This window comes from Balaenoptera ricei, chromosome 1, assembly GCF_028023285.1.
Source record: "Balaenoptera ricei isolate mBalRic1 chromosome 1, mBalRic1.hap2, whole genome shotgun sequence".
NCBI classification, from domain to species: Eukaryota; Metazoa; Chordata; class Mammalia; order Artiodactyla; family Balaenopteridae; genus Balaenoptera; species Balaenoptera ricei.
Window position 1 is genome coordinate 38,648,381 of NC_082639.1, and position 27,850 is coordinate 38,676,230.

The window sequence follows — 27,850 nt, forward strand, 5'->3', positions numbered from 1 at the left end:
CCCCAGCATACCCAATTGTTACAGCTGACATTTATTGAACCCTTAGCGCCTACGGGGCACTGACCTAAGCATTTCACATGAATTATCTCATTTAATCTTCACAGTGTCCCAGTGCTGTCATTATCCTTATTTACAGATATAGAGAATACTGTTGGGAAAGATTATGTGACTTGCTCAAGGTCACACAGCTAGTAAGTGATGGAGCTCCCTTAACCACCAAACCCCTCCGTGTAGCCCTCCACTAGGCTCCAGACATCCTCCCTAACCTTCACCTTGCAAATGCTTCCTAGGGCTGGGTGAGTGATGGGGAGAGAAAGGGCTTCTCTATGTCAGAAAAGCAACTTAAATATATATTCCGGTGATCATGTGTGTGGGTGATGGTGGTGATGGTCGAGAATGGCATCTGTCCATCTGAAGGATGGCACCTTCTGGTGAGCCTTTTTAGACTTCACAATGAATGCAAGAGCTCCCACCCCATAATTAACTTCATTAAATAGTGAATGTGTCAAAACAATGGATTGATAAATTGATGACTAAATGTATCTATATATGAGTCCTATTATAATGAGAAGGCATTTATAGAAGTCCACACAGGTGACATTCTGAGTTCTGCAAAATGCTAATTACATCCTTCCCTCCGGCCTCCCTTCTCCCAAATCAAGGGCAGTTTTAAGTCCTTCATCCTTTTTATTAGCTTGACTCGTTTTAGAAGTCTCTGGGATTCATGATGGATGATCACCGCCCTGGGTCTTAATCAGAAGTCCAAACACATACTCAACAGTAAGTACCTCCTTGCAATTTCTCAAAGACCAAGTAAAACCTTGTGTCGTCTTCAAAGAACTCAATCAGCTCCAGAATGTTCCTTAAATAGGGAAAATAGTATTATATATTGAAGCCCACTTACAAATACACAATGAAAAAAAAAAAAACCAAAAACCAATGCCCTGTAACAGGGCAGAAATCAACTTGAAATCAGAATGCTTATTAAAGCCCCGTGTTTGAGAAGTAGCCAATGGTGTTAGCAAGATTCAGGTCACCTTATCTTTCCATAATGTTTAGTCTCTGGTGTTTTCACCAAGTCTGTGCTGTCAAACCCCAACCCTAAAACCCACTAGGTAGAGTTATAAAAAAGTCCCGGTCACATTAAACTGAATAAAATCTGCAGCCGACTGGAAGCAATTGCGGCTAATAACACTGAATAGTAGGTGTGTGTCCTGGAGGCAAGCAGCAAATAATTACCTGCCCTCCCTCTTGCCCATAAATCATGGGGCAGTATTTACATTGCCTGGAGAAAATGGAAACATCTGTCAAATAGACTTGGGGCCTAACGTGGGCACCGCTAGACCCTAACTGCTAAGCGCTACTTAATGAAACGGCCGCGTTCCCGGCCACTGTAGCACTTGTGGCCTTCCCCGGTGAGCACTCTCTGCCTGCCTGAGCATTACTGCGCTCTGCCAACAAGGTCGTCTTGTAACTCAGTAGGGAAGCCACCAGCCTGGATATTGGAGGTGTTGGGGGCTTTTTTTCTTTTAAAGAACGAAATAAACCAAGTAGAGTCTGTAATGCTGAACTCAGAAGCTGCAGGGCTGAAAATAAAAATCTGTCCCTCATAAAAAATGCTGACCATTTTGGGAGACACCGGGCGTTTACTAGCAAAAAGGTGTCCGAATAAGATGGCCAAATGGCCTAATTTGAAAGAAGATTGTAGAGGCAGTGCCTGGAGTTAAATCAACAGCAGCCCCCTTCCTCCAAGCTTAATGACAAAGCCATCAATACTGACCACTGGCTCCCTGCTGACCCTGCCATGGAGGGAGAGAGAGGGGGGAGCAGCGTCTTAGAGGTCACCCTGATTTAAAGCCACAGTGGGAGAGCCATTCATTTGGAGAGGGTGGTGAGTAGACTAAGATGGGGCTAGAGACCACCTTGGCCCAGTTATCAAGCAACGAGTGTTAAACAAGGTTTCAGGACCCTTAGTAGAAGCTGCACGTATGTAAATATGCGAGGAGCAGAAAACAGCGCAAATAGTCTTAACAGTTCTCATCATCCTCATCTATTAACTAAAGCAGGTCCCTACAGATTTCTACTAGGCAACACTCAGTGAGCCTGCTTTCCACAGGTGCTTGAAAGAAATAAAATCCCATTTTTTCCCAAGCAGCCACTGATTCAGATTGCTTGCTCTTCTAACTTGCATAAATTCCTGATATGTACAGTATTTCAGCCTAAATAGAAGACAGCTTCTTTGCTGCTGCTGCTTCTCCTCTTTCTCTCTCTCTCTAAACATTGAAAGATGGAAGGAGTTATACACAGTTGTGGGGGAAAGAGTGAGAGCTAACTGCTGGGGTCAGGAGATGGTAAGAATAACTTCCTTTTCTGCAGCCAAGCATCCCCCCAGAGAAGCAGCAAGTAACCCAACACTATACTCACTTGTTTCCTTGACACTGATACAGCGTCTCCACCTCCCGAAATACCCTACTCCGACTGTGTCCTGCATGTTTTTCAATGATCTGTGTGAAAAATAAAATCTGTCATATACACCCACCTGGTCAAAACACCCCTCAGCGGGTGCCCTCTGGGAGAGTGCAAGGTCAAATTCAGCCCAAATCCAGTTTCAAGCGCAAGTCTGGAGTAGGCCTTGCGGCTCTGTCAGCAAAGCAACCGACAGGCCCCAGGGCTTTCTAGCCCACCTGGGCTTGTTTGACTCTGGCCAAGTACATCACCATCGAAGCCTGTGAGGTTGCTACCCGCAGCCGCCCAGGGGAGACCGAGGCAGCCAGCAAGACAAAGAACCAGCTCTGCCAAGCTCCTACCCTGAAGGCATCTCTCTCTGCTTTAAGGGTAAGAATTTACAAGCTCTACTAAAGGATCTTCTAGTGCTGGAGGAAGAGCAAGGGGAATAAGGAATACAGTGAAGAGGAACTAAAGCCCCAAGGCCCAGCTCAGATGCCACCTCTGCAATTCTTCTGAGAATCTACCTTTGGCAGGCACCGTATTAAGTCATTTAGGTACATAATCTCAGTTAATCCTTAATCCTTACAATCCCGAAAGATAGGCAGAGGTAAAACATTTTGCCCCCATCTCTGGTAAGTGGCAGGGCTGCAATTCAAGCCCAGAGCTGCCTCCAAAGCCCTTGCTGTCCTATACCTACTTATATCCTACACAGCTTTTTCTCACAGAACCTAGAGGCTCTGTCTCTCCTATGATATTGTGGGCTGCTCCCCCTCCCCACCTGTACCTGGAGATGCTTGGCAAGTACTGACTGAAGGAATGGGGGAGCCAACAGCTGAGCAGGTGGTTTACACAGGGACTGGCTGACCGTGCACATCTCTACAGACCCATCCAGAGCCCCAAACCGTTGCTAGTAGAGCCTGTGGGCAAGTCTTCTGCAGAGGTGGCTCTGCCTTATAGTCCCATGTGTGGAGTGGGCGGACATCCGGTTCCTTCATTCCAAGACTGCTGTCAAGGACACTTCACACTTCTCCAATATGCAGCAGCACAAACATCCACAATCGACTAATTTTCTAAATAAGTACACGTCTGTTAGTAGACCACTGGACCCATTTTCTGAGCTGTCAGAGAGGTGAGGTGTTGGGGCACAGAAGCTATTCAGCTCATTTGTTCACCAAGCAGATCAAAGTCAGGAAGAACTTTCTAGCAGGCAACTATTCAGCAATGGCATAATTTTCTCTGAGGAGGTAATGAGCTCCTGCTACCAGGGATGGGGGTGGCGGGTGCCAAACACGGAAAACTATGTGAAGAGTTACAGGGGAGGCTGAGGACCAGATTATCTTGAAATTCCATTCCAACCATGAGACTCTAGGATTCATCAGTTGGATGCCTGTAGGGAAAGTCCTAATAAAACCAAGTACTGTGGATTCAGGCTGGAGAAGTAGCCCATGTCTGGGGAGCTTTCAAAGAACAGAAGAGACGTGAGACATGGGCAGAACTGCTGAAACCAAAGAATTGCCAAGACCAGGTCTGGTGTTTGCCCAAAGATGCCATGGAGCATGAAGGAATGGCAGCCTTGAAGAAATAGCTCTGTCATCCATAAACGTATTCACATCTTTGAAAATCAATTTACATTTGTGGTTTTTACCACACTTAGGCATATTTTTTTAAAAAAATTACTTGTAATTTATACTGATCTGTTTCCAACAAGGAATCGAGATAATGCTTTTGTTACCATATGAAGCAACACTCCAGCAAAAAGGGACATGGCTTAGCAGAAGCATTCTCCTTTATAAATCCAGCTGGGACTAGGACTATGACCAGTTGGTTAAAAGAAGAAACATTTCTTTCAGGAGCCAGTTTGGCTGGGTTTGCCCATATGAGGCAGCACTTAGACCTGGTGGCTCCGGCAGATGATTTGAAAACTTTGCTGGATACCAGAATCACCCGGACAGCTTGTTAAAATTAATGTTGCTGGGGCCTACCCCTAGTTTCTGATTCAGGAGGTCTGGGATAGGGCCAGGTAATTTGTATTTCTAACAAGTTCCCAGGCCATGCCGGTACTGCTGGTGCAGGGACCACACTTTGAGAACCACTGCTCTAGATCCATCTCTTCTTCCATGTAGAGTCAGCAAACGGAAGCACAGAGGGATACGGTGAGCCACTCCACGGTCATGCAGCTGGAAGTCACCTCTCCTGCCACAAAGCCAAGTGCTCGGTCCTCATCACCACATTGCTGTACATCACTTGTAGAGCATCTTGTAATTTATAAAATGTTTCTACTTCTACCAGTTCATTTTTGTTTTCATCTTCATAACTACTCCATGAGACAGGAAGGACAGGTATTATTATCTTCATTCTAGAGATGCGGGAACTGAGGCTGAAAGAGGTTCAGTGACTTGCCCCAAGTCAAACAGTAGTAGTTTGTCAAAAGAGAGATTCAGATAGGCCCTCTAATTCCAAATCTGACTGTCTGCTCCCTGAAGCTAACTTCATTCATTAGAGGCATTGTGCTAAGCACTTTACACATATTAACTTATTTAATCCTCATGACAATACTATATAGGTTCTGTTATTACACTCATTATACAGATGAGGAAACTGAAGGACAAAGAGGTTAAGTAACTTGCCCAATGTTACACGGCAAGTAAGCAGAGAAACCAGTGAATCCAGTGAATCCAGCTTCAGAGCTCCCATTCTTATTAAGCCACTATATCACAGAATATAAAATGTATCTGGTTTAGGACAAGCTAAGACTGACTACCTGCAAAGTAAAGCCTGGCACCCAGATGAGACACTCACTTTGACAGCATACTCCTTGCCATTCTGCAGGCTCACGGCACCCTGAACTTTCGCATAGGCTCCCTCTCCAAGCAGCTCAGAGGTCAGTTTGTACGTATCTAGAGGTGAAATGGGTGAGAAGAATAACAGGATGAGTCACCCCTTTGCATAGAAGGAAAGAAGAGCTGTGTCACTTGGCTTCCCCAGTCTGACAGCGCAGGCGCACGAGGACTCCGCAGCTCTCAATGACGAGAGAGGCTAGTGCTCCCAGCCGCCTCGGGACTCAGCTTCACAACAACCAGGCCACATCGCTGAAGGATCTTGTTCCTCATTTTAGAGATAAGGTCAGTGAAAGAGGTTCAATTCGGCACATGCTTCCCGAGTACCTACTATGTGCCAGACGACATATTAGACTCACGATAGGGACACAGCGAGGAATAAAGTATAGTCCCTGCCCTTTGAGAGTCACGATCCAGTGGGGAAGACAGACACATACACAAGTGACCCCAGAATAAACCAGGCAGTGGTCAGCACTCTACTATCACAGAGGGACAAGACACAGTAAAAAAGAGTGGGGGAAGGGAAAGGTTAAATCTGTTCAGGGAGTCTGGGGGATCCTCACAGAAGGGGTGTGATTTGAATGGACATCATCATTCATTTACTCATTTGTTGAGCACTTGCTATGTGCCCAGCTCTGTGCTAGGAACTGGTGATACAAAGGGGAATAAAGCACTGTTTTATTTTATACCACACACAATGGAAGTCGGAGGTTTTTGAGACATTTTCAGAAATCACCGACAGGAAATAGGAGACAGAAGTAAGATGCAAACGGATGCCTTGAGGTTTTTAGGGTGCTGAGTCAGAGCGGTTCTAACACAGCAACAGGCTTGGGTGAAAGTATATTTAGGTGGCCTGCCCAAGGCCCGCTCCTCACAAAGAGCACAAGCTCTCTGACCCCCTTCCAAAGGAAGCCATAGCTCTATCATGGTCTCTGCCGAGGCCTCTCCTCCCTTGGTCTCCATTTGTCAGCTTTTTCCTCTTGAGGCAGCCTAGCATTTAAACCCACAGACTACTGAGCAGAATACTTTTAACCGTGAAATTAGATTTTATCACTCTTAGTCATGAGAAACCCCATCACTGCACAAGCCATCCTTGAATAACAGGAAATACTCTCGTGTTCATTGAAAGAGAAAGACCTGTTGATTTGGAAACTATTCTAAAAAACCTTGGGACTTTTGTTCATTCCCCAACCCCCTCTGCCATACACACACATCTACTGTTAAAGACAAACAGACAAAACCTACACTAAGCACCTTGTTGGTTCCATCAAGGTTTGGTCTCACAGCTGTTTGTAAGAAAGCACACTGCTGTTTGTAAGTATTTTAAATGACGTGCTTCTCTTACAATGGACACTTGGGTATTAGCCTTTGCATGTGTCAGGATAGGTTGGTAGCTGGAGGTCCAATATTCCTGACTCATAAAGGGCTTGTTTTTAGGACCACTCTACAAAACAGTCAATTCACTAGTATGTCTGCAGTGTTGGAAAGAGGGACCGTAAAGAGAAGCTATTTCAAGTTTCACAATGAAAGAAACAAAATAGATGACGGGGGCTCGGTCACTCCTAGGAGTAGCTACTTATCCTTTCAGTCCTTCGCAGGAGTGTCCAGTGAGTCACTTCATCCCATCTGGTGCCCAGTGATAACAGGACCAGCACTGAGCCTGGTGCCTCACACACACTGTTCAAAATGTTTGACGACTCAACATCGTGTCCCCTGAACACAACATGCACTATTAAAACAGAGTCAAACTCATCCAGCACAAGTAGTTGCAATCTCTATAAGCTGAATTCTCTGCTTATAGAAGACTGAAGTTTCTTTCCTTCTTTCTTTCTTTCCTCCTTCCTTCTTCCCTCCCTGCCTTCCTCCCTCCCTCTTTCTCTCTCTCTTTCTTTCTTTCTGCCGCGCCACGTGGTTTGTGGGATCTTAGTTCCCCAATCAGGGATTGAACCCTGGCGACGGCAGTGAAAGCACAGAGTCCTAACCACTGGACCGTAAGGGAATTCCCTAGAAGATTTCAGTTTCATTTGCAGCCATGGCCCTTGATGTTCCCTCTTCCTCTGACATGGCTGTTCTACCTCTCGGCAGCTCCTCCAGGACAAGCTGAGGGAAAGATCACATCTGAAAAGCGGTTGAAACATTCCAGGCGATCTCACTCCATGTGCAACTGTGACACATTGGCCTTTCTGTTCCCTGATGAAATGCTCAGACCATTCAGAGGAGGCTTGTGCACCATCCAAGAGCTTTTCCCATCCGTGCACTCTATCACCTCTTTCTGTAAACTCTCTCACCCCTATCTTTCACGCCTATCACACGGAGAACCATGAAGCTGGCTCTAAGATGATGCATCCTATGACCTTTACCCCTGGGCTACCAGGACACTCCTCCCATGTCTGGGAAGCCACCAACCCAGCTCTAAGAGATCAAAGAGAGTGACCAACCTTCAAATTTTCCTGGCAAGGAGTCAGTGGCCCGGGCCTTCCGCTTCTTCTTCTTCCTCTTGTCACTTTCTGCAATGGGAACGGGTTCACTGCTGCCCATCTCTGGGAGAAAAGAGGAGATGGAAGGGAAATATCACTGGACTGATCAAGCGATAAGTTCACCCAAAAGGAAAAAAAGGAGGGGGAGACCCAGGAGCTTTACACTCACGTTTTTAAAATATCTATGAGGGCTATTTATCTGTTTTGACCCAAGAGGCAAAACTAAAAGCAAAACCATTATAGATCATTAACTGTGGAAAGGAACTCAGACAGATAGGCTAGATTAAAAGAGGACAGCAGAAGCCTGCTGTAACCAAGCTCATTAGCACATGGATTTAGATCTGCTCCCAAACTGAACAATGAATCCTTAAGCAGAATCCCACATGTGACATCCTCCTTCAGCCTCAGCACCAGAAAGGCAGGACCCAGGGAGCTTAAGCAGGAAGGGAGGTGGGCTTGTGGGGGGGGGGGGTCCATGCAAATGAAATCACATGCTGCTCAATAACATCCCTGTGGATGTGCATAGGGACTCAAAAGGCCCTCAGTGGAGGCTGCCTCTGTGACGGTACAACAGGGCAGGGGGTGGGTTTGAGGATGGCCCTAAATTCCTTCATGTCCAAGAGCACAGACTTGAGTGCCTGGGAGGCCAGCGCATACTCTCCCTCCTCAGCTCCTTATTTGAGAGGAGGCGGTAGGGTCCATTCAGAAGCCTGCAGTTGACGGGTCTACACCGGGTTGCTGGATGCAGTCATTTATTGCAAAAACATTATTATCTCTCTGGCAAGCACCTGGCTCCCCACCTTAAAGGGAGGATTTGTGAGGCAAACATTCAGATATTGGACAGATTGGGCAGGAAAGGGTGGGGACAGAAAGAATAAGCATGAAGACTGAGAGGGGGAAAGAGAAAAGGAGGAATAATGAACCAGCAGCCAATCATAGTCCTGTTTCTAAGACACTCGAGTAAGGGCCTTCCCATGTTAAAGATAAATTACTTATAGAACATGTCATGCCCTTGATCCAGAGTGGAGCCTTAATACTCTTCGCCTGCAGTTAGAAATAATAAGATTTCTCTGAAGTCTCTGGGTCTAAATCCCCACCAGGGTGATTAAACCTTTACATCCTTCTAAAATAGAGGCGGTCGAGCACTGATGGGGCATACAATGTGAGAGACTTTTAGACCAACCTTCAATAAACACAGGCTCTGGGTTGCTGGATTTTTTTTTCTGAGATTTTGAAATGGAAGCTGGCTCTTTGCCCACTGAGGGGAAAGGCCCACTCTCTTCTCAGAGGACCCCAGCTGAACATGATCAGAAAAATGGCAAGTCTGCTCAGGAAGATTGATTAGAGCCTATGCATGTCTACTGCACACTGTTCTCAGAAGCAAGTACACACAACCATTAGGAGAAAGCACACAGAACAATGGCACGTTTCAATACCACAATCCAGAACCTGGTTAAGCAGCCAAGTGTCTGACAGCTCAATTGAGGTGCATTCTTCCTCCCATTTTTAGGATCTGATGACAGCAGACTTTCATTTACACTTTAGAGAAGATCAACATGTGGAGAAAAGGAATCCACAGAGGATCTCAAAGTATTACTCTAGCCAACAGCTTCAAGCACAAGATATACCTGGGGACTGCAACATGCTATGAATTCAAAGAACTGAACTTAAACATCAGCAGCCAAAGATCCACCCTCACCAAGGGAAATTAAAAGGAAAAGAGCTGCCCAACATAGTGAGAAATTCTACAGAAATAAAACACAGGGTCACTCATCTCCAGCCCCCCAGGAAAGGGGTACTGGCCATTGGGACAGCAGGCTGAGAAGGAGGGACCATTGTCCCTCTTGCCCTGCCCTTGAGTGCAGTCCAGTGGCACCCCTCCCCACCCCATCTATTTTCTCACCAGCACTGCGAGCTGAGTGCAGTGAGGACAGATTTGGGATTCACTTCTCTTCCTCCTTCCCCTGCGCACACTCTGAAGGAGGGCCGAAGGACGAGCAAAACAGCCCAAAGGCAGCAATGGAGAGGAGCAGCAAGACAGCTGGCAGTGTTACAGTTCATGGGGGACGCTCAGACATACTTATGACTCTAGCTAGAAAACCCCGTTAGCTGCAATTTATACTTGGTTTTCACCACAGCAGGGCTGAGGGAGCCTCTCGTGGAAGAAGCATACCTCTGAGCACTGCCGCATACACGATATTAGATTTTATGGCTTCACACACAAAAAGATCGAGTACCTGGTCTATTCTGCATGGATTTCAATGGAAGAGGGTGCGCCAGAAGGGACAAATGGTTAAGACTTTCCTTGGAAACAGAACTTGTTGAAGGAGAGTTGTTTTTGAAACTAGGAAGAAAAAAATGTAGGAAGACAGTGAAGTGAAAAAAACATGCTTAACTTCCCTGTTTACAGCAGGGGAGTGGGATGGAGACGTGTCATAATCTTACCAAAGGGCTGAAAGCTCTTCACCTGGAGCCTGTCCATACACTCTATTGGGACCTTAGTTTATTATGCACGCAATCATTTGAGAAAGGCTTCCTCAGGGTGCGAGGCTCCACAATCAAGCTGGCTTACCTCCTTCCCTTGGACTAAGAACTCCTCTCAGCCATCAAAACCCAGCTCAAAAGTCTCCCCACCTTAGAGTAAGTTAAGGTTTGCACAAACACTTTTGAAATCTATGCAAATAGATGGCATTACTGCACAGAACTCGAATCCGGTGCTCCATCCTCTGTTCCCAAACACCCTGCTAGCAGCTATACTAGAGCACTGGTTTTATTTGGCCTTGAGCTCTCTCTACTGTTCCTAAAGGCCAGGGCTATCCTTGCCTGTTCATCTCTGCGTCTCCTATAAGTTGTGGTGTGGTGTCAGACATGTATCAGGCATCAGAAAACATGCACTGAAATGAGTATGATATGAGAGGACGCACATCCTCGGGGTTAGGTGCAGGCCTGTCACACAGGTCCTCTAAGTAACGAGTGCACACGCTGAAAGAAAAGTAGGTACACCTTTGCCCTGCAGGCAGCACAGAGTAAGACTTTACTCAGTCTATGAATTCCCTGATAAACTCCCTCTCAACAAAGCCCTATGACTCAAAAGGTCCTTAACTTTCTAGCAAGAAGCCTGGTCTTTGCTATAGGATTGGGTGATGTGTCTGCTATTTCAGAGGAGGGAGTGAGCACTTCCTTCATGTCTGTAGACAGACCTCAGCTGGCGTGGAGGCTCCCAGCACTTCACTGCCTCCAGCCCTTGCTTTCCTCTTGGGCCAGGCTTCGCGGTCGGTCCACTACTTGTGTATCCGCGAGGAAGAGCTGGAGAGGAAGCACACTGCTGACAGGGAAGGCTCGTGGGCTTGGCATCAGGATACCTAAGTGAAAGTCCGGTTCAGATATTACCAGACGTAGCACCCAAACCAAGTTACTTTGCCTCTTAGAGTCTCCGTTTCCTCATCTACAGGTTAGGTTTAAAAATAACACCTGCCCTTTCCAGCAATGCTGTGAGGACCCAGTGAGCTACTTATATAAATGCACTTCAAAAAAACATATATGTATGCATAAGTCTGTATGCTCACACAACAGAGTAGAAAGATTAGACAGAAATACACAAAATTGTTAAACTACTACAATCTGAAAGAGTGCCTATTATGTGCCAAGCACCGGTATTTTACATACATTATCTCTAATTCTTACACTAATCTCCAAAGTAAATATTTCACCATATTTCAAGTGAGGAAACTGAGGCTCAGAAGTTAAATTATCTACCGAACACCAAACATCTAGTTAGTGATTTAACTTGGATTCAAACACAATGCTGCCCTTTCAAGTCCAGGTCACATCTGATCTATAGTAGTTTTCTCTGTGTGATAGGTGATTTTTATTTTCTTCTTTATATTTTTCAGTATTCTCCAAATTGTATACAATGATGTTTATTACTTTTTAAAAGTGCTATTATTGTTTCAGTCAATTTTCATTTTTCAACAAAATACACAGTAACATTTCTCCAATGCACACTGGAATTTAGAGTCTGATTGTACAGTTTTACAAATTATACCTAGATTTCTTTATATTGAAATTCAACAGTAGGTAAAGAAAAAATATTTCAGGAATACTGGGGCCCTGATTTTTTATAATCTTGGAAAAAGAACAAATGGCATTTTAACTTTTATCTTTATAAATGCTATTTTTTAAAAGGAAAAACTTTGTGAAAAAACCCTCAAATAACGCATTGAACATCTGCACCTGAGATACACCCTTTTAAATTCTGGTCTTCACACTGTGTGAGCTTTGGCAAGTTGCTTAGCTTCTCTGAGTATCAGTTTCTTCATATACAAAATAAGGTCAGAGTAAGGCCTGGCCTCCCTAGATCACAAGGCTTTTGTGAGGATCAAATAAGAAAGGAGAAGTGAAAGCACTGCTGACTTACTCATTCAACAAATACTGTTTTTTATTTGGCACCTACTGATTGCCCAGTGCTAGACAGTGAGAACACAAGAGAAGACACAGTCTCTGCCCTTATGGAATTTAAATCCACTGACATGTAAAACGATTTCAATTCAGTGGGACAAGTGCTATGACAGGGGTACCAGGTACTGTGGAGCAAAAGACAGGCGGCTAACTCACTATAGGTCACTAGTGACTAGTTTGGTCACTAGAAGAAGGGACAGCTAAGCTGACACCTGAAGGATGAGCAGGAACCAGCCAGGGTTGGGGCTGGGGAGAGAGACAGAGGAGGTGCATGAGCTAAGGCCTGAAGGAGAGGCAGCGTGGCCGGCTAGCGCCACTGCGAATTGTTCAGGCTGGCTAGAGCACAGAGTATGTGGGGAATGATGACAAGTCAGCTGAAGGGGTGAGCAGGGGCAGATCATATGCAGCTTCACCCCCACAGTATCATCACCATCATCACTATTATGTGTTTCTATTCCTAGGCATAAGTTTATCTTGTTTTCTCCATTAAAATAAGTGTAGGGATGCATATTCTCCTTTCTTTGTAAAACAGGTATTCACTGGAGGCGTAGTAGGTGCTAAAGATACAGATCCAACCACCAACCTGGCTCCTGCATGGGGAGAGGGCCCAGAGGACTCACAGAGCAGATGAGGAGCGGCTGAGGGGTCTCACCCAGTGGGACTACAAGAGCCACAGATATTCCTAACATGCCAGTACCGAGCCACTGTTCAGCCCACAAGCTGACCTCAAGGCCCCCCTTCTGAAAGAACTGTGTCATTTCTCCATGAGGTCTTATGAGCCACATCGCCCCCAAAGGCACCAGATCTGTTCTCCACCTTTTGGTAGAGCTTAGAGAGAACTAACCAGCTCTAACATGTGGTATGTCACACCAAAGACGATCCTTCTTCCCCAAGAACATGACTTTGCTGGCTAACTCAGCTTGACAAACTTAGCTCATGCTCCTCTCCCAACCACCCTAGAGTTCTTTTCAAGATCTATGATTCACTTCTCAACGTGTGAGAGCTAGTTCCCTCAGTCGCTAGAGCTTTCTAGAGAAGGAATAGTGGTGACAGTAAGCTGATGAGGGTAATTATCAATTCATCTGCCTTCTCAGTCATCAGCTGGCTGAGGGCCCCCAAACAAATGGAGAACTGAGAAAACGAAAGGAAACTGAGGAAATGAAAGGAAGGGGGATGGATACTCCTAAGGAAGAGGCCAAGACTAAGAAATCTGAGCAGAGGAGGAGGCAGTGAGGAGGAATGGGGAGACTAGCCCGGGACACTTACCTCTCTGAAGCAGTAGTAATAGTAGTGGTAGTACACACACTTACATGGTGCTTACCCCATGCCAGGCAATGTTCTAAGCATTTTACAAGTACCACAGTTTTACATATACTGACTTACTTAACCTTCACAACTCTGTGAGGTAAGTATAATTATTATCCACATTTTACAGATGAAGAAACTGGGTGCAAAAAGATTAAGTTGCCACAATCACATCGTTAGTTAAGTGGCAGAGCTGAGATTTAAATCTAAACAGTCTGGCTCAGAATTCAAGCTTTTGACTATTACAGCATACTTAAACATTAATGCTGAAAGGCAGAAGGGGACAGCCAGTCAGAGTTAGTGGGGCACCAATAAGAATGCTTTAATTTAGAAACCTTAGCACAGAGCCTCCCCACTGATGTGCTGTGAGTGAGATATTGATCCTCTCACCAGGCTGAACAACATCATTTTCTCTGTGTGCTACGATGTCCAAAAGGTTGGGTGGCACTGCTCCAGCTTAAACACAAGGGCATTACGACCACATTATCACTATTATATTAATCTAAAATCTAATTTATCAGAAGTTTCCTCTCCTTGCTCTGAGATAGCTTTGTATTTTGTGTTTTGGCCTGTTTTGTAGGATGAGCTACAAGCCAGTCCAACCACATTATTCCATGGCAGTTCTGGTATCAGGACAAGGCTACTGTATTCTTCTTCTGTCTGACCTATTAGTTGGTTGATTTGGTTTCTGATGGTATCATTACCACGTAGGGGACAAGGTCAAGGGTACACTCAAATGGAAGCTAGTCAAATTTAACACACGGTGGTTGAAAGGAGCCCCCTGTGAAATCAGCTTGTCCTGATCAAAGGACGGTCTGTTAATGTGATTCCAAGGAGCTAAGGTATTTCACAGGTTTGCTGCAGAGTCCAGTGTGTAGTGGGGCTGGGCAGCATTACGCAGATTGCAGTCTCTCACTCAACTACAGTGAAAGCAGCTTGAGGCCCACTAAGGTGCCAGAGGGGTGGTGATTCACAACAGGCCTCAAACAGGGCTGGGATGGTAAGATTCCCAGGAGCAAAAGGTCTAGCTTCAGGCCCATATTCTTCCTCGGTTCTGATTCTGGGATCATATGCAGCTTTCAGAGCTGTCACTGCATCACCTGGTGGAAGGAATGAGAACAGGAAAGGTGGAGGGGGTAAAGGGAGTGTGTACTTAAGAAATAGCAAGCAGGAAAACAGAACTACCATATGACGTAGAATTCCACGTCTGGGTATTTTTCTGAAGAAAATGAAAGCACTAACCTGAAAAGATATCTGCTCCCCCATGTCCACAGCAGCATTATTTACAATAGCAAAGATAAGTAAACAACCTAAGTGTCCACTGATGAATAAGCAGATACAGAGTGGGAGATACACACACACATACACATATACGTACAATGGAATAGCCATAAAAAAGAATGACATCTTGCAGTCTGCAACAGTATGGATGGTCCTTGAGGATATCAGGCTAAGTGAAATAAGTCAGACAGAGAAAGACAAATACTATATGATCCGTAGGATTTCACTTATATGTGAAATCTTAAAAACAAAACCAAAAAACAAGCTTATAGATACAGAGAACAGATTGGTGATTCCTGGAGGTGGCAGGTGGAGGATAGGTGAGATTGGGGGTAAAAGCGGTCAAAAGGTACAAAATTCCAGTCATAAAATAAATAAGTCATGGGATGAATGTACAGCATGGCAACTACAGTTAATAATACTGTACTGCATATTTGAAAGTTGCTAAGACAGTAGATCTTAAAAGTTCTCATCACACACACACAAATTCTGTAACTATGTATGGTGATAGATGCTAATGAGACTTATTGTGGTGATCATTTCACAAACATCAAATCATTATGTTGTACACTTGAAACTAGTATCATGTTGTTATGTCAATTATACCTTAATTTAAAAAAAAAAGAAAAAGAAATAGCAAGTAGGAGTAAAGGACTGGATTTGTGGGAGCAGGACAGTATAAAAAGCTGAAAAAGGCTGAAGTCAACTCATTCAAGCTTATTAATACGGCCTACAAGGCCCTCCAACATCCAGTGCCTGTCTACTTTCTAGCCTCACTAACCATCAGTCAGTCATTCTTTCAAGGAAAAATGAAAATAGTAGATAGTTCAGCTTGCAGTTCAGCTTCACAACCTCACAAGTGCTTTTCCTTGAGACAAGCGCTGTGCTTTGGTATGCAGCAGGAGTGCTTTCGAGCATTTCCACTGTGTCACGCAGAACATTAAAAAGATGTGTACTCAAGGGCTGAGATTCAATAAAATTAATAATTTTTACTGCTTCATCAAGGACATACTTAAGTGAAAACGGCATTTTTTAAAAACTGTGAGTGCATAGCAATAAGACTACAATGACTGCTGGTGCAGTTCAGCGCCACTGCCTTGATTTGCGCTAAGGCATCAGCAGTTTTGCCCACTGTTGTTTTGCAACAACAAATAGCATCTTGGCACTATTATGAAAGTAGTTTTGACCTTGCAGATACCTGAAAGGTTTTCAAGGATCCCCAGGGTCTGTCGAGCACACTTGTGAACCACTATTCTAGGCAATGGGGAGGGACTGGGCTCCACTGGAGCTATGCTTTAGGGCCATCAAACCAGCTGTGATGGCAGAACAAACTGGAGGCTGGAGGGGGACTAGAGGGCAGAGCGAGGCTGTGGCAACAACCCGGAGGAAGGCAGGGAAGGTGTGTGGCTGAGGTGGGGATAGAAAGGAAGAGGAAGAGGAAGAGGTGAGGGGTGTGATGGGGAGAGGGAATGAAGCCAGAGAGGCAAAGCTGTTCCTGGTCCTGCCCAATGACTGGAGATGGTGGAGGAGTCCAAGACCACTATCCTCCTTGAAGGGAAGGCACAGAGTCTAATTTCTCTCTATCACCACTGCCCTGTATGGAACCAGGCACAGAGGGGGACCTCGATATATGTTTATTAACCAAAATCAGGTAACTCAGTTACCTGAGCAGTAGTACCATCAAAGAAGGGGAGAATTCAGGAAGGGAAGCTGGTTGGGGATGGGGAGCAGGGGAAGACTGTGCCCCTGGAAAGCTTCAGTTGAAGGAGGGTGACATAGCAGCAAAGTCTGAAAACTCTCAGAACAGGCTAAAGCCATTCTCACCTAGCCCTCATCTGAAACAATCTACAAATGAGGCATTGTTTATAACGCACCAGGCATGATGAGACCTCAGGATAGCGTGTCATATAGAACACTTCAAAATGTCCTCAGATATGTCACAAATTTTTAAACCCTGGAAAGATACATCTCAAGCCATTATTAACAATAGTTACTTTGGGAGAATGAAATTGAGTGGGTACAGAATTTTACTTTTTATACTTTTGTTGTATTTGATTTTGTTTTGTTATGATACAGTCGTTTTTACCTTTATAATTAAAAGGGAATAAATATGTTTTCCTTACTGCATAGTTTTCCTTATGACCCTCTCTGCCAGTTTATTCTGGTAGAAATGTGCTCCACCCTACTGAGTAACTGTCTTAGGCATGCCAGAAAGCCCAGCTAATCCTAGCTGCCCAACTGAACACTGGAGTCTCTGACTCACCCCTTCCTCTGGAAATATCAGACACAGGTCTCCCAATTTTCGGAAAGTTCGCTTCACACCACTTTGCTTTTATGAAAGACCTACATTAGTATGTACCTGTTTTCAAGACATACCAAGAGGATTTTCATATTTACGAGAAAGGGTGAAAAGTGAAAATAGGGTTCAGCATTTGTCTTCCAGTGAACATTACAGAGGCACCATGCACCACGAGCAGTGAGAGCGGCACTGCCAAGCTCCTTCCCCAGGAACTACACTCAGCATCAAGCTGACAGAGCTTGGAACTGTGTCTGTGAGCATCTGCGCTTGACCTCTGTTTATTTTGTGCATCTGTTAGCAAGAAGTGTCCTAAGATAATTGCTTTACACCATTTCTGCTTAAGAAAGGTTTCATGGGAACACTACTTTCAGATAGTGGGGGAACCTGCAATTTCAACCTGATGCAATCTAAAAGGTTAAATAAAATGTGCATCCAATCTTACCTATAGGTCTGCCCAACTTTGCAAAGCAGACCCTCTGTAAACTTGAAATTCCAAATGCAATAATGCTCCTGTCAGGGGGCTGCTGTCTTCCAGCTGCAGGAAGTGTTTCAATGGCCTCTGTACATAGCAGACATTCTTCAGTTTTCCATTGGCCTCTGCTTCATCATACCTGGCATGAATATCTTCAGAAAGCAGAAACAGAAAGGATGTAAAAATGCTGACTTAAAAAAAATGACCAGAGAAGATAAAGATCAACTTGTGTTCCCCAAATCTATGTGTTACACCAGTAAGTAAGTAATCACAAGGCAATCACAGATTTCCCCAGTCTTTAAAATTGGAGCATTTAAAATGCTGACACAAAGCATTTGAAGATTTAACAAAGGTCTGGGTAAAAGTTTTTGGATTATGCTTCCATTGTGAGATTCCAGAACCAAAAAGATGTAACTGGACCTGAATAACAGATATGGGCACCTCTGTTCGCTGAGGAGACTCACACGGAAGGTAAAAGCTGCCACTTTTCTGTTGTCCACTTTTTTAGAGATGAATGAGCTCTGGTTTCATCTCCTAGTGGTTAGGTCCAAGACTCACAGGCAGGAGGCACCAGAGTCAGAAAGGTAAAGTAGATGCTGAGAGCAACAGGTGGCATGAACAAGAACAAGGTTTTATGCCAAATGCATAACTATTGCTAGTTTTCCATCTGTTGACTTCATTTTCTGTATGTCCACTGCTATTTTTAATCTCATGGCTCTAGTTACCATGTGTCAAAGTTGATTTGTCAATTTCTCTACTCAATGAATATGTACTTCCCCTTTTCCCAATGGAAAAGCTCTAAAAATGTAGTTTAAATCCGAATTCTAGGCCCTGGAAGCCAGATGTGTTTCACCATTACCTCAAATCACATGTCCCAAACTGGACTTATCCCCAACCCCCGTCTATCACTTCCTTCCCCCTTCCTCTTCTTCTCTATCAGATTATATCATTCTGCCAAGTCACCCAGTCACAGAACCTTTAAATCATTTCTAATGTTGCTTTCTCCTCCAACCTCATAAACTCTATATATTCCCATTGGCAGGCTCTCCCTCAGCCTGGTGTATAGTTCCTTGCAAACAACACCTATTCATCCTTCCAGGCCTATCATAAATTACCGAAAGTAGTCCCACAAATTACAGGAATAGTCCCTCTTTTTTCTACTTCATTCTGCATTTAATTGAAACTACATCTAAATACTATTGTAATGCTTAGAGTTGGCTATACTCATGCACATGTGGCTCTCCCATGAGGCCATAACCTCCTCAAAGGCAAGGACATGTCTTTTTCATCTTTGTATTTCCAGCACCTAATGTAGTATCTGGCACAAAAAAGGGCTCCAGTAAATATCTGAATGAATTACTTCATCCACAAAATATTTCTTTATTGTTCAAAAGAGAATGTTAGCACATAGAATTATCCTTCATATTGTGCTTTTCATTCCCAAACAAATCTCTGTGGCCCAACGAAACTATTTCCAGGGCCCAAAGAAGCTCAGGTTGCGTTCCCTCTCCCTATGGCCACAATGCTTCCAGGGACAAACTTGAACACCTTGACTTTAACTCTTTGCCTTCAGTCTTGCCACACGTTTAAACCCCTTGGTCCCTTCTTGTTGCCTATAGTAAAGGTCAGCAATTTGTTTTCTGTAAAGGGCCAGACAGTCAATATCTTATACTTTGTGTGTCACATGGTCTCTGTCACAACTACTCAATTTTGCCTTTGCAGAGTGAAAGCACCCAGAGATGATACGAAAATGAGTGACTGTGGCTATATTTCAATAAAACTTTATTTATGGATGCTGAAATTTTAATTTCATATGATTTTTGTGTCACAAAATATTAATTTCTCTTGAATTTTCCCCAGCCATTTAAAAATGCAAATGGCTTGCAGTCCAGACAAAAACAGGTGGTGAGCCAGATATGGCCTGTAGGCCATAGTGCGCCAACCCAGCTTATTTACTTTCCTCACCAACTCCATTCCGCTACACACACACACACACACCTCTAGTAGGCCTACAGTAAAAACAACCTTCACAATTCCTCTATGGACTTTGTTATTTTGCTGTTTGGAGCCACTCCAGGGCTGGGGAGGTAGAAAATGCATGGGCTTTTGAGGCCTAGATTCAGAGTCTGGCCTTACCATATACTAATGCAGTAGCCTTGGACATAATATTTAACCTCTCTGTGCTTCACTGTCATCATCTATAAAATGGGGGCAGTAACACCTACATGACAGGGATTTTGTGAGAATTAAACGAGCTAATGTGTATCAAGTTCATGGCACAGTGCCTGGTTTATAATAGGCACTCGATAAATAGTAATTATTACTCTAGCTTGGGATATGGCTTCCCCAGATCAGCTGTGACCCTGGAAAGCAATCCAGACACTCTGTAAACCACAATTGGGCAGCAGGAGAGAATGAACTGAGAGCAAAGTACAAAGGCAGGGATAGAATTTGGAGGTTTTCAGACACATGACCCAGGATTCTAAGTGCCTGGTTTGCCCCGATTCCTTCTGACACCATTCCAAATTCCACTGGGCCTCTTTTCCTCCTCAGAAAGAACTTCTGACTCTCACACTACCTGAATCTCCTTAGCATTCCTTACCAAATACCCATATGAGCCCTGGAACCCTCTCCTCATTCTTGCACCTCTTCCTCGTATAGGGCTGGGAAAGGGTGAATGCGGCCAGACCAAACCTCACAGACTGGCCTGCCACTGGGTCTTAAATAGGCCAGGCACCCAACTCTCTCTCAATTATTCATGAATTTCCTGCTGTACAGAGAATGAACTTTTTTCAGAGGTCAAGAACTAGTCTCTCTACAGAAGTTTTAGAGCAAAAAAAAAAAACCAAGTATACAAACAAGGGTTCCCCCCATAAAACATCAGCGGTGGACAGACAGGACAGATAAGCTTGTGGTATCTCTGTCCTTGGTACAAAAAGCCAGATTTGAGCCTGGTACTTCCTTGCTCCAACACGTCTAATGGGGGTCTACTGCCTCTGGAATGACCAAGCTCCTGTGCTGTCACTCAGGGCCTCCACAATCTTGCCCTAACCCACCCCTCCTGCATTATATCTTACCACTCCTCTATAGAAGTCCTCACCTATAGCCCAGGCAAAACGGACAGTATCTACCTAACTACCCTAAACAATTTCCAGCTTCCCACATTTGTGCATAACTCAATCATAGCACCTGTAACATTTTACTGCACATCTCCCCTTAGACTGTGAGCTAGCAACAGGGCAGAGACTGTGTCTGATTCATCTCTGGGTCCCCTACACCTAGCACAGTGCCTGGCATGGGGAAAACATCCAATAAATGTTAATGAATGAATGAAAACACCTGAAATTATTCCTCCCTTAAACTGTTTTAGTTGGACTCTTATTAGCAGCTAAGCGCAGTCTGGGTCACTGCCAAGAAGTAGAAAGACCTAAGAAAAAGAAAAGAAGCATGACCAATGTGATCCAAGCAACGGAAAATAGGTTTTAAGAGTGAAGTAAAAGAAACCAAGGCTGTTTAGCCTGCAGAAGAGAAGATGAGGCCCAACTCGATTCTGGCTTTAAGTCTACAAAAGGTCCTCATGAGAAAACCTTGATTTCATCCTCCCTTTATAATCAGAGGGAACTTTTCCATATTCATGGAAAATGGAACAAGAAGAAATAGCTTAAGTTAAGGCCAGAGGGGCTTAAGCTAAAGAGAAAGAAGAACCAAATTAGGAACCACTTTTCCAAAGATACTGTTATTGTACTTTTTGACAAGTGAATTGGAGGGGTTTTGCTGAAAACTTTTTTTTTTTTTTGGCCACGTTGTGTGGCTTGTGGGATCTTAGTTCCCGGACCAGGGATTGAACCTGGGCTCTCGGCAGTGAGAACACAGAGTCCGAACCACTGGACCGCCAGGGAATTCCCGCTGAGCACTTTTGTTGAAGGCTGTGCAAAAGGAAATGAATATGCTGCTCTGTTCCTGTTTGCTGTGGAGACCAGGTGGGTGAAAACACAAGTCGGGTAAGATTTTCTAATAAGCCACTGACTTTTTTTTTTTTAAACATCTTTATTGAAGTATAATTGCTTTACAATGGTGTGTTAGTTTCTGCTTTATAACAAAGTGAATCAGTTATACATATACATATGTTTCCATATCTCTTCCCTCTTGCGTCTCACTCCCTCCCACCCTCCCTATCCCACCCCTCTAGGTGGTCACAAAGCACCAAGCTGATCTCCCTGTGCTATGCGGCTGCTTCCCACTAGCTATCTATTTTACATTTGGTAGTGTATATATGTCCATGACACTCTCTCACCCTGTCACATCTCACCCCTCCCCCTCCCCATATCCTTTTTTTTTTTTTTTTTCTGGTACCTCCTAAATGGTCTGGTCCTTAAATGAAACAGATCTCAGGCAGTCTGATCTCTTAAAGTAGGTAAGGCATCTTTGATTTGCTTGAAGGAAAAAATAGAGAAAATCAAAAGGACTGGGTCTGTTTTTTTTTTTTTTTTTTTTTTTAAACATCTTTATTGAAGTATAATTGCCTTACAATAGTGTGTTAGCTTCTGCTTTATAACAAAGTGAATCAGTTATACATATACAATATGTTCCCATTTCTCTTCCCTCTTGCATCTCCCTCCCTCCCACCCTCCCCATCCCACCCCTCTAGGTGGTCACAAAGCACCGAGCTGATCTCCCTGTGCTATGCGGCTGCTTCCCACTAGCTATCTATTTTACATTTGGTAGTGTATATATGTCCATGACACTCTCTCACCCTGTCACATCTCACCCCTCCCCCTCCCCATATCCTTTTAATTGACCCTTTTTTCTATAGGCACTTTCTGTCATGTCATGTTTTGCAGTCCTGTGATGGAACAACCTAGTATAGGCATACCTCAGAGATACTGCAGGTTCAGTTCCAGACCACCATAATAAAAAAATTACAGCAAAAAAGCAAGTCACACAAATTTTTCAGTTTCTTGGTGCATATAAGAGTTATATCTACCCTATACAGTAGTCTATTAAGAACGCAATAGCATTATGTCTAAAAAACCCAATGTATATACCTTAATTTAAAAATATTGCTAAAAAATGTTAACCATCATCTGACAATGCAGGGTTGCCACAAACCTTCAATTTGTAAAAGACGTGATAATTGCGAAGTGCAATAAAATGGGGTATGGCTGTATTTCAAATTTTCCTGAAGGGACAATGGAAAGAAAGAGAAGGCAACAATGTCAGAATAGGATAGTAGGGAAAATGGCCCTAAAAAAATACTTTCTATAAAAACAATATCTAACTGGATATTAATAATAATTTTTAATAGTATTACTATTAAAGCTAACATCCACTGAGCACCTACTATGTGCCAGGCACTGTGCTAAGTGTTTAACATAAGCTATCTCAATCCTCATAACAACCCCATAAGGTAGGTTATATATGTAGCCCCATTTTACAGGTGAAGAAACTGAGACCCAGGAAGGTTATATAACTTGCCCAAGTTACACAGCTAGGAAGTGTCAGAGCCAGGACTCAAACTCAGGCAGTTCAACGTACAGTCTACTAACTACTGTCTCCCTGTAAGAAGGGTGATCGGCTGGAATTTAAACCTTAGCCCCTCTGAATCCAAGTTCATATTCTCAGCTACTTCCTTATATTGCCCCAAGCCAGGAAGAACAAAGCAACACATGACATCAGCAAGAGAAGAGATCTCAGATGTGAACCAAAAACACCCCCCATATTCCAGAGAAAGAAGCTAAGATGTGAGGATTCACAGATGCTAATGAGCACAACCAGGACTTGAATGCCAGCCTCTTGACTGCAAGTGCAGTCCTCTTTCCTCCATTATAGATTCTTGTTGAATTTGAGGGTGAGAAAATGAAGGAACAGTATGTGCCAAATGGGCTCCCTCCCCAGGCACTGTTGTAATGAACTGGTAAACTCACATTAGAACGTGTGCCTGAAATACCAAGGCACCAGCAGCCTCTGTAGACTGACTCTAAGATTCTAGTAGTTGAGATGGCCATGAACTGATTAATGGTACTAGAGGAGCTGCCAAAATGCTCACATAGTAAACCCATCAAGCAGACCTAGACCAGGCAGCTACCATACTAAGTCAGTGGCTCACAGTTTAAGCCTGGACTGAACTATTCCAACAGCTTCCTTGTTGATGTCCCCATTCTCGGACTTCCTTTGCCCCAGACTAGCCTCCATTCTGCAGCCAGAATAAACAGAGCCCCAGTCACGGCATTTAGAGTCTTGCAGCATAATGAAAAGAACATGGATCTCTGAACCCAACACTCATAGGTTTGGACCAAGCTCTGTCACTAGCTACATGACCTTGGGCAAATCACTTTAATCTTTCTGAGGTCCAGTTTCTTCATCTTTAAATTGGGGCTAAATATCTCCTTGTTACAGGATTCTGAGGATTAAATAAATTATAGTGCATCTAATATACTCTTGGCCACAAAGCAGAGTAGAGACTGGATAAATGTTAGCGTTCTTCTTCCCACACCCCTCTCTACATTTTGGCCACAATCAATCATTTCAGCTTATTTCCCTTCCTCACCAACTCCATTCCTCTTCCCCAACACACACACACACACACACACACACACACACACACGCACACACACCACCTCTAGACCCCTGCTCAAGCTGTTCTTTCTCACAGGAATGAACCTCCTCTAAGGCCCAACATAAATTTTCCACCTTCAGGAATCCTTTCTAGACCCTCTTTGGTCGTGTTGGGATTGATTTCTCCTTTTCCCAAACTCCCACTTTGTTTACATTCTTTACTACATTTACTATAGTCAGTCTGATTTCAGTTATTTATGTACTTACCTATCTTGCCAACCACACTGGAGGGAGAAGGCTCTAAGAAGAGAATTACTGGGGGTGGTGGTGGTGGGATGAATTGGGAGATTGGGATTGACATATATACACTAATAAGTATAAAATAGATAACTAATAAAAAAAATGAATGTGCATTGGAAAAAAAAGAGAACTACTTATAGGAGGGCAAGAAATGCATTGTTCTCCTCTGTGTATATTTCTCAACACCTGGGTCTTGTACATAGCAAGAGCTCAATATGCGTTTATTAAACTGAATCTTGCCACCATTGACTGGGCATCTTTACAGAAAGATCCTGGACTGAGTTTACTCTAAAATTCTGCTTTCACTGCCTGACTTGATCAACATGCAATTTTTAAAGTATACTAATATTCCTAAACTAAGAGCTACCAATACTCATGTTGGTTTGCTTCATTCTTTCATCCTTTCTTTCAACACACTCTGGACTCCTCTCAAGACATCTCTTCAGGATACAGGGAGATGTGGCTGGGAGGACGTCTCTCACTCATGGAAGTAGGGTGACCCTGGAGAACTGTTCCACCCCACTGGTTAGGAGACGACAGTCATTAAAACCATATTAAAAAGCAGAGTTGGGGAACCCGAAAATAGATCTGAATGATTTCTAGCTGTCTCAGTTTCTAAGTCTGTAAAATATAGAGTTTTGAGATGTTACATAAAAAGCGCTTAAAACAGTATCTGCCGCATAGTAAGTACTCAATAAATGTCAGAATTTTATTATAATGTAGTAGACTGGAAAAAACAGAGTCAGGACTTTTCACTTCTAGTACTATCTCCACCACTGACTGATGTCTCGTCCAATCTTGATCAAGTCCTTTCCCCTCTCTGGGCCTCTCCCCATCTGTAAAACTAAAGTAGAACCAGACGGTTCCCAAGCTCCTTCTACCTTTAACGAGGTATATTTTTCTATGATCAACAAACAGCCTTCTGTTCCAGATGCTGAAGCTGTTGGCAAGGAAAAATTGTAGCTGCTGGTTCCCAGAAGAGAGGGACCAAGACCAAGGCAAGGCCAGGACAATTGATTAGTAAACCACCTGTGTACCTTCCCCTGTGTCAACTATAACACATTCAGTGTAGGTTCCTGAACAGAGCACCACCTCCCTGCCAACAAAACTCACAGCAAAGGCAAGACAAGAGCCTGAAAACAATAGCAGCAATGAAGAATCCTGCCTTGTGCAGAATTCCTGCACTTTCTTACCTTTGATGCCTGTAATTAGGGCACCATCAGTCTAAACTAGGGCCCTCCTTAGGCACAAAGAGAAGGAAGAACACAAAGGCCCACTCTGAACATGAAAGCTCATAAAACAAAGACCAAAGCGAGTAAATAAAAAATGTCACTGACTCATTCGACTGCACACACTGCAGAGGCCTACTATGTGCTAGGCAGAGGAGGTATGAAACAGACATGATCCCTTTCCACCACTGTAGTCAGAGTACATATGGGGTGACACATCCCAAAGCAGACTGTAATAAGAGCTATATTTGAGGTGTAGCCTCTGCTACGGAAGATGGGAAGGTGGCAACTAATCCAGTAGGGGAGACCAGAGAAGCTTCAATGACAAGCTACATGAGACACAGGCCTTGAAAGATGGGGGGGTGGGAACCTCAGGAAGACGGAATATAGGCAAAGGAACATGCAGGGAGTACTTGAGAAAAAAAAAAAAAAAAGTTTATTTTGCCTGGGCCACAGGGTGCAGCTTTGGGAGAACAAAGGGAAACAGGGCAGGAGAGAGATTTGGGAACAGATTATGGAGGGACTCATCCATGAGGCTGAAGAGTCCGAAGTCTATATGGCAGGCAACAAGGCCCACCAAGGTTTCTGAGCAGAGATATAACATGATGAGAACACTGTCTCAGGAAGATCACATGGGCACCCATGAAAAGGATGCAAAAGGAACCAAATTACTAGATTACTACGGGAAGCTTCATAAGTATGTGCCAGAATCCAACAGCTCCTGTTCACAGAGCTTCTCACTGCCCAGGTTCAGCTTCATGTAATCTGAGTTTAAGAGGTGTTCCCTTGCCAGGCCCTTTAACCATCAAAATCTGCTAGCATAACAGGCCTTCCAGACAAAGTCAAAAACCCAGTTAACCCTATGGATCACAGAACAGGAAGAGCTGATGTGGGAGAAGTTGGGGAGGGAGCACCAAAGTCTCCAGCTGGCCCAGCTCCACATAAAAAACCAACCCTGGATCTCCTCTTTACATCACTTCTAGCCAAGCCTTCTTTACAGGGGCTGAAGCTAAGTACAGTGGGGCTGAAAGCACTTGGTCAGAGGCTGAGGATCTAGTGAAACAATATATATGAAATGCCCAGCACAGTGCTGGGCACATGGGCACTGGTCAGTAAGCACTGACCCAACCTGCAAGGTCAGTTCCACCTATAAATCCCACTAAGGCTTCAAGACCTAAGTCACCTTAACTCTTCCCCCAAGGCCTCTCTAAAGTACCCCAGTCCAAAATGACCTAATTCCTAGATATCACACCCATTTCATGCGCCAAATATTCAGCACCCAATTCATGACAGGTGCCATATAAGGTGACTCATGTAATCCCATTCAACCTTCACAGTGACTCTCCTCAGCTCTTTTAATACAGGAGAAACTAAAGCTCTGAGAGGGGAAATGACTTTCCCGAGAACACACAGCTAGGAAGTGGCAGAGGTGAGATCTGAACCCAGGACTGCCTGACCCAAACTCAAGCACTTCCAACACTTCAATCCTGTCACCAGCGATGGCCTCTGATCTGCTACTGACCATCTGACAGGTAGCCTGGAAACTCCCTAAGGAGAGATACGCTACCTGACACTATTCTCTCTCCTCACTGTACAGCGACCCACTTATGTCAGGAGCTTTTAAATGAAAACATCTAACTTTAAAATAATGGAGTACACAGATATGATAAATTCCTCACATGAAAAACTATTCATGACGTTGGACTGCCTGAGACCTGAGCCCAGCCATATAGCCTGATAGGGACTGAGTCTCAAGCTGGCCGCAGGCTGAACTCCGACCTCAGACACCTGTCACAACCCAAGCCTCGACCCTAGGCACAGGCTGAGCCCGGACCGGAAACACACGCTGCACCCACAGCTCGTCCCAGACGGAGCCCTGCCAAAGGAGAGCCCTAAAGAAGCGTCCCCTTCGGCTGTCCCTGCCCCCCCCGTCCCCCGCAGCAGAATCTGGTCGTGACCTCGGGCAGTTCTGAAAGCCCCGACTGCTCCGTCCCAGGCACACGACTCATTCACAAACCCCCCCGCCCCTCCCCGCACCATTTCACTGGCAGGGAAACCTCGCTGTCTGGACTTTACCTCAGCTGACTCCCGGCAGGGCCTGTCGCACACTCCCAGCCAGCAGCTCGCTCAGCCAAGAACACGGAAGAGGCAATCTTAGCCCCGAGGGGGTGCGCCCGACGGCGTGTAGG

The 27,850-nt window shown here is 44.4% G+C and overlaps 1 protein-coding gene across 3 annotated transcripts in view; it reads right to left on the reverse strand.

Annotated features, from left to right (window-relative positions):
• MKNK1 (MAPK interacting serine/threonine kinase 1) overlaps positions 1–27,850 on the reverse strand; it is a 42,592-nt gene extending 14,742 nt beyond the window's left edge. The window contains exons 1-7 of one of the 3 annotated variants that reach the window (XM_059921957.1): positions 27,738–27,848; positions 17,548–17,729; positions 10,000–10,106; positions 7,724–7,825; positions 5,248–5,345; positions 2,425–2,504; positions 789–862 (exon numbers count right to left, since the gene is read on the reverse strand). In XM_059921957.1, the coding sequence (XP_059777940.1) occupies positions 789–862; positions 2,425–2,504; positions 5,248–5,345; positions 7,724–7,825; positions 10,000–10,015 (370 nt within the window). In that variant the 5' untranslated portion in view covers positions 10,016–10,106; positions 17,548–17,729; positions 27,738–27,848. Of the gene's footprint in view, positions 1–788; positions 863–2,424; positions 2,505–5,247; positions 5,346–7,723; positions 7,826–9,999; positions 10,107–17,547; positions 17,730–27,737 lie in introns of all 3 variants that reach the window. The other 2 variants (XM_059921974.1, XM_059921966.1) reach the window with 2 other exon arrangements.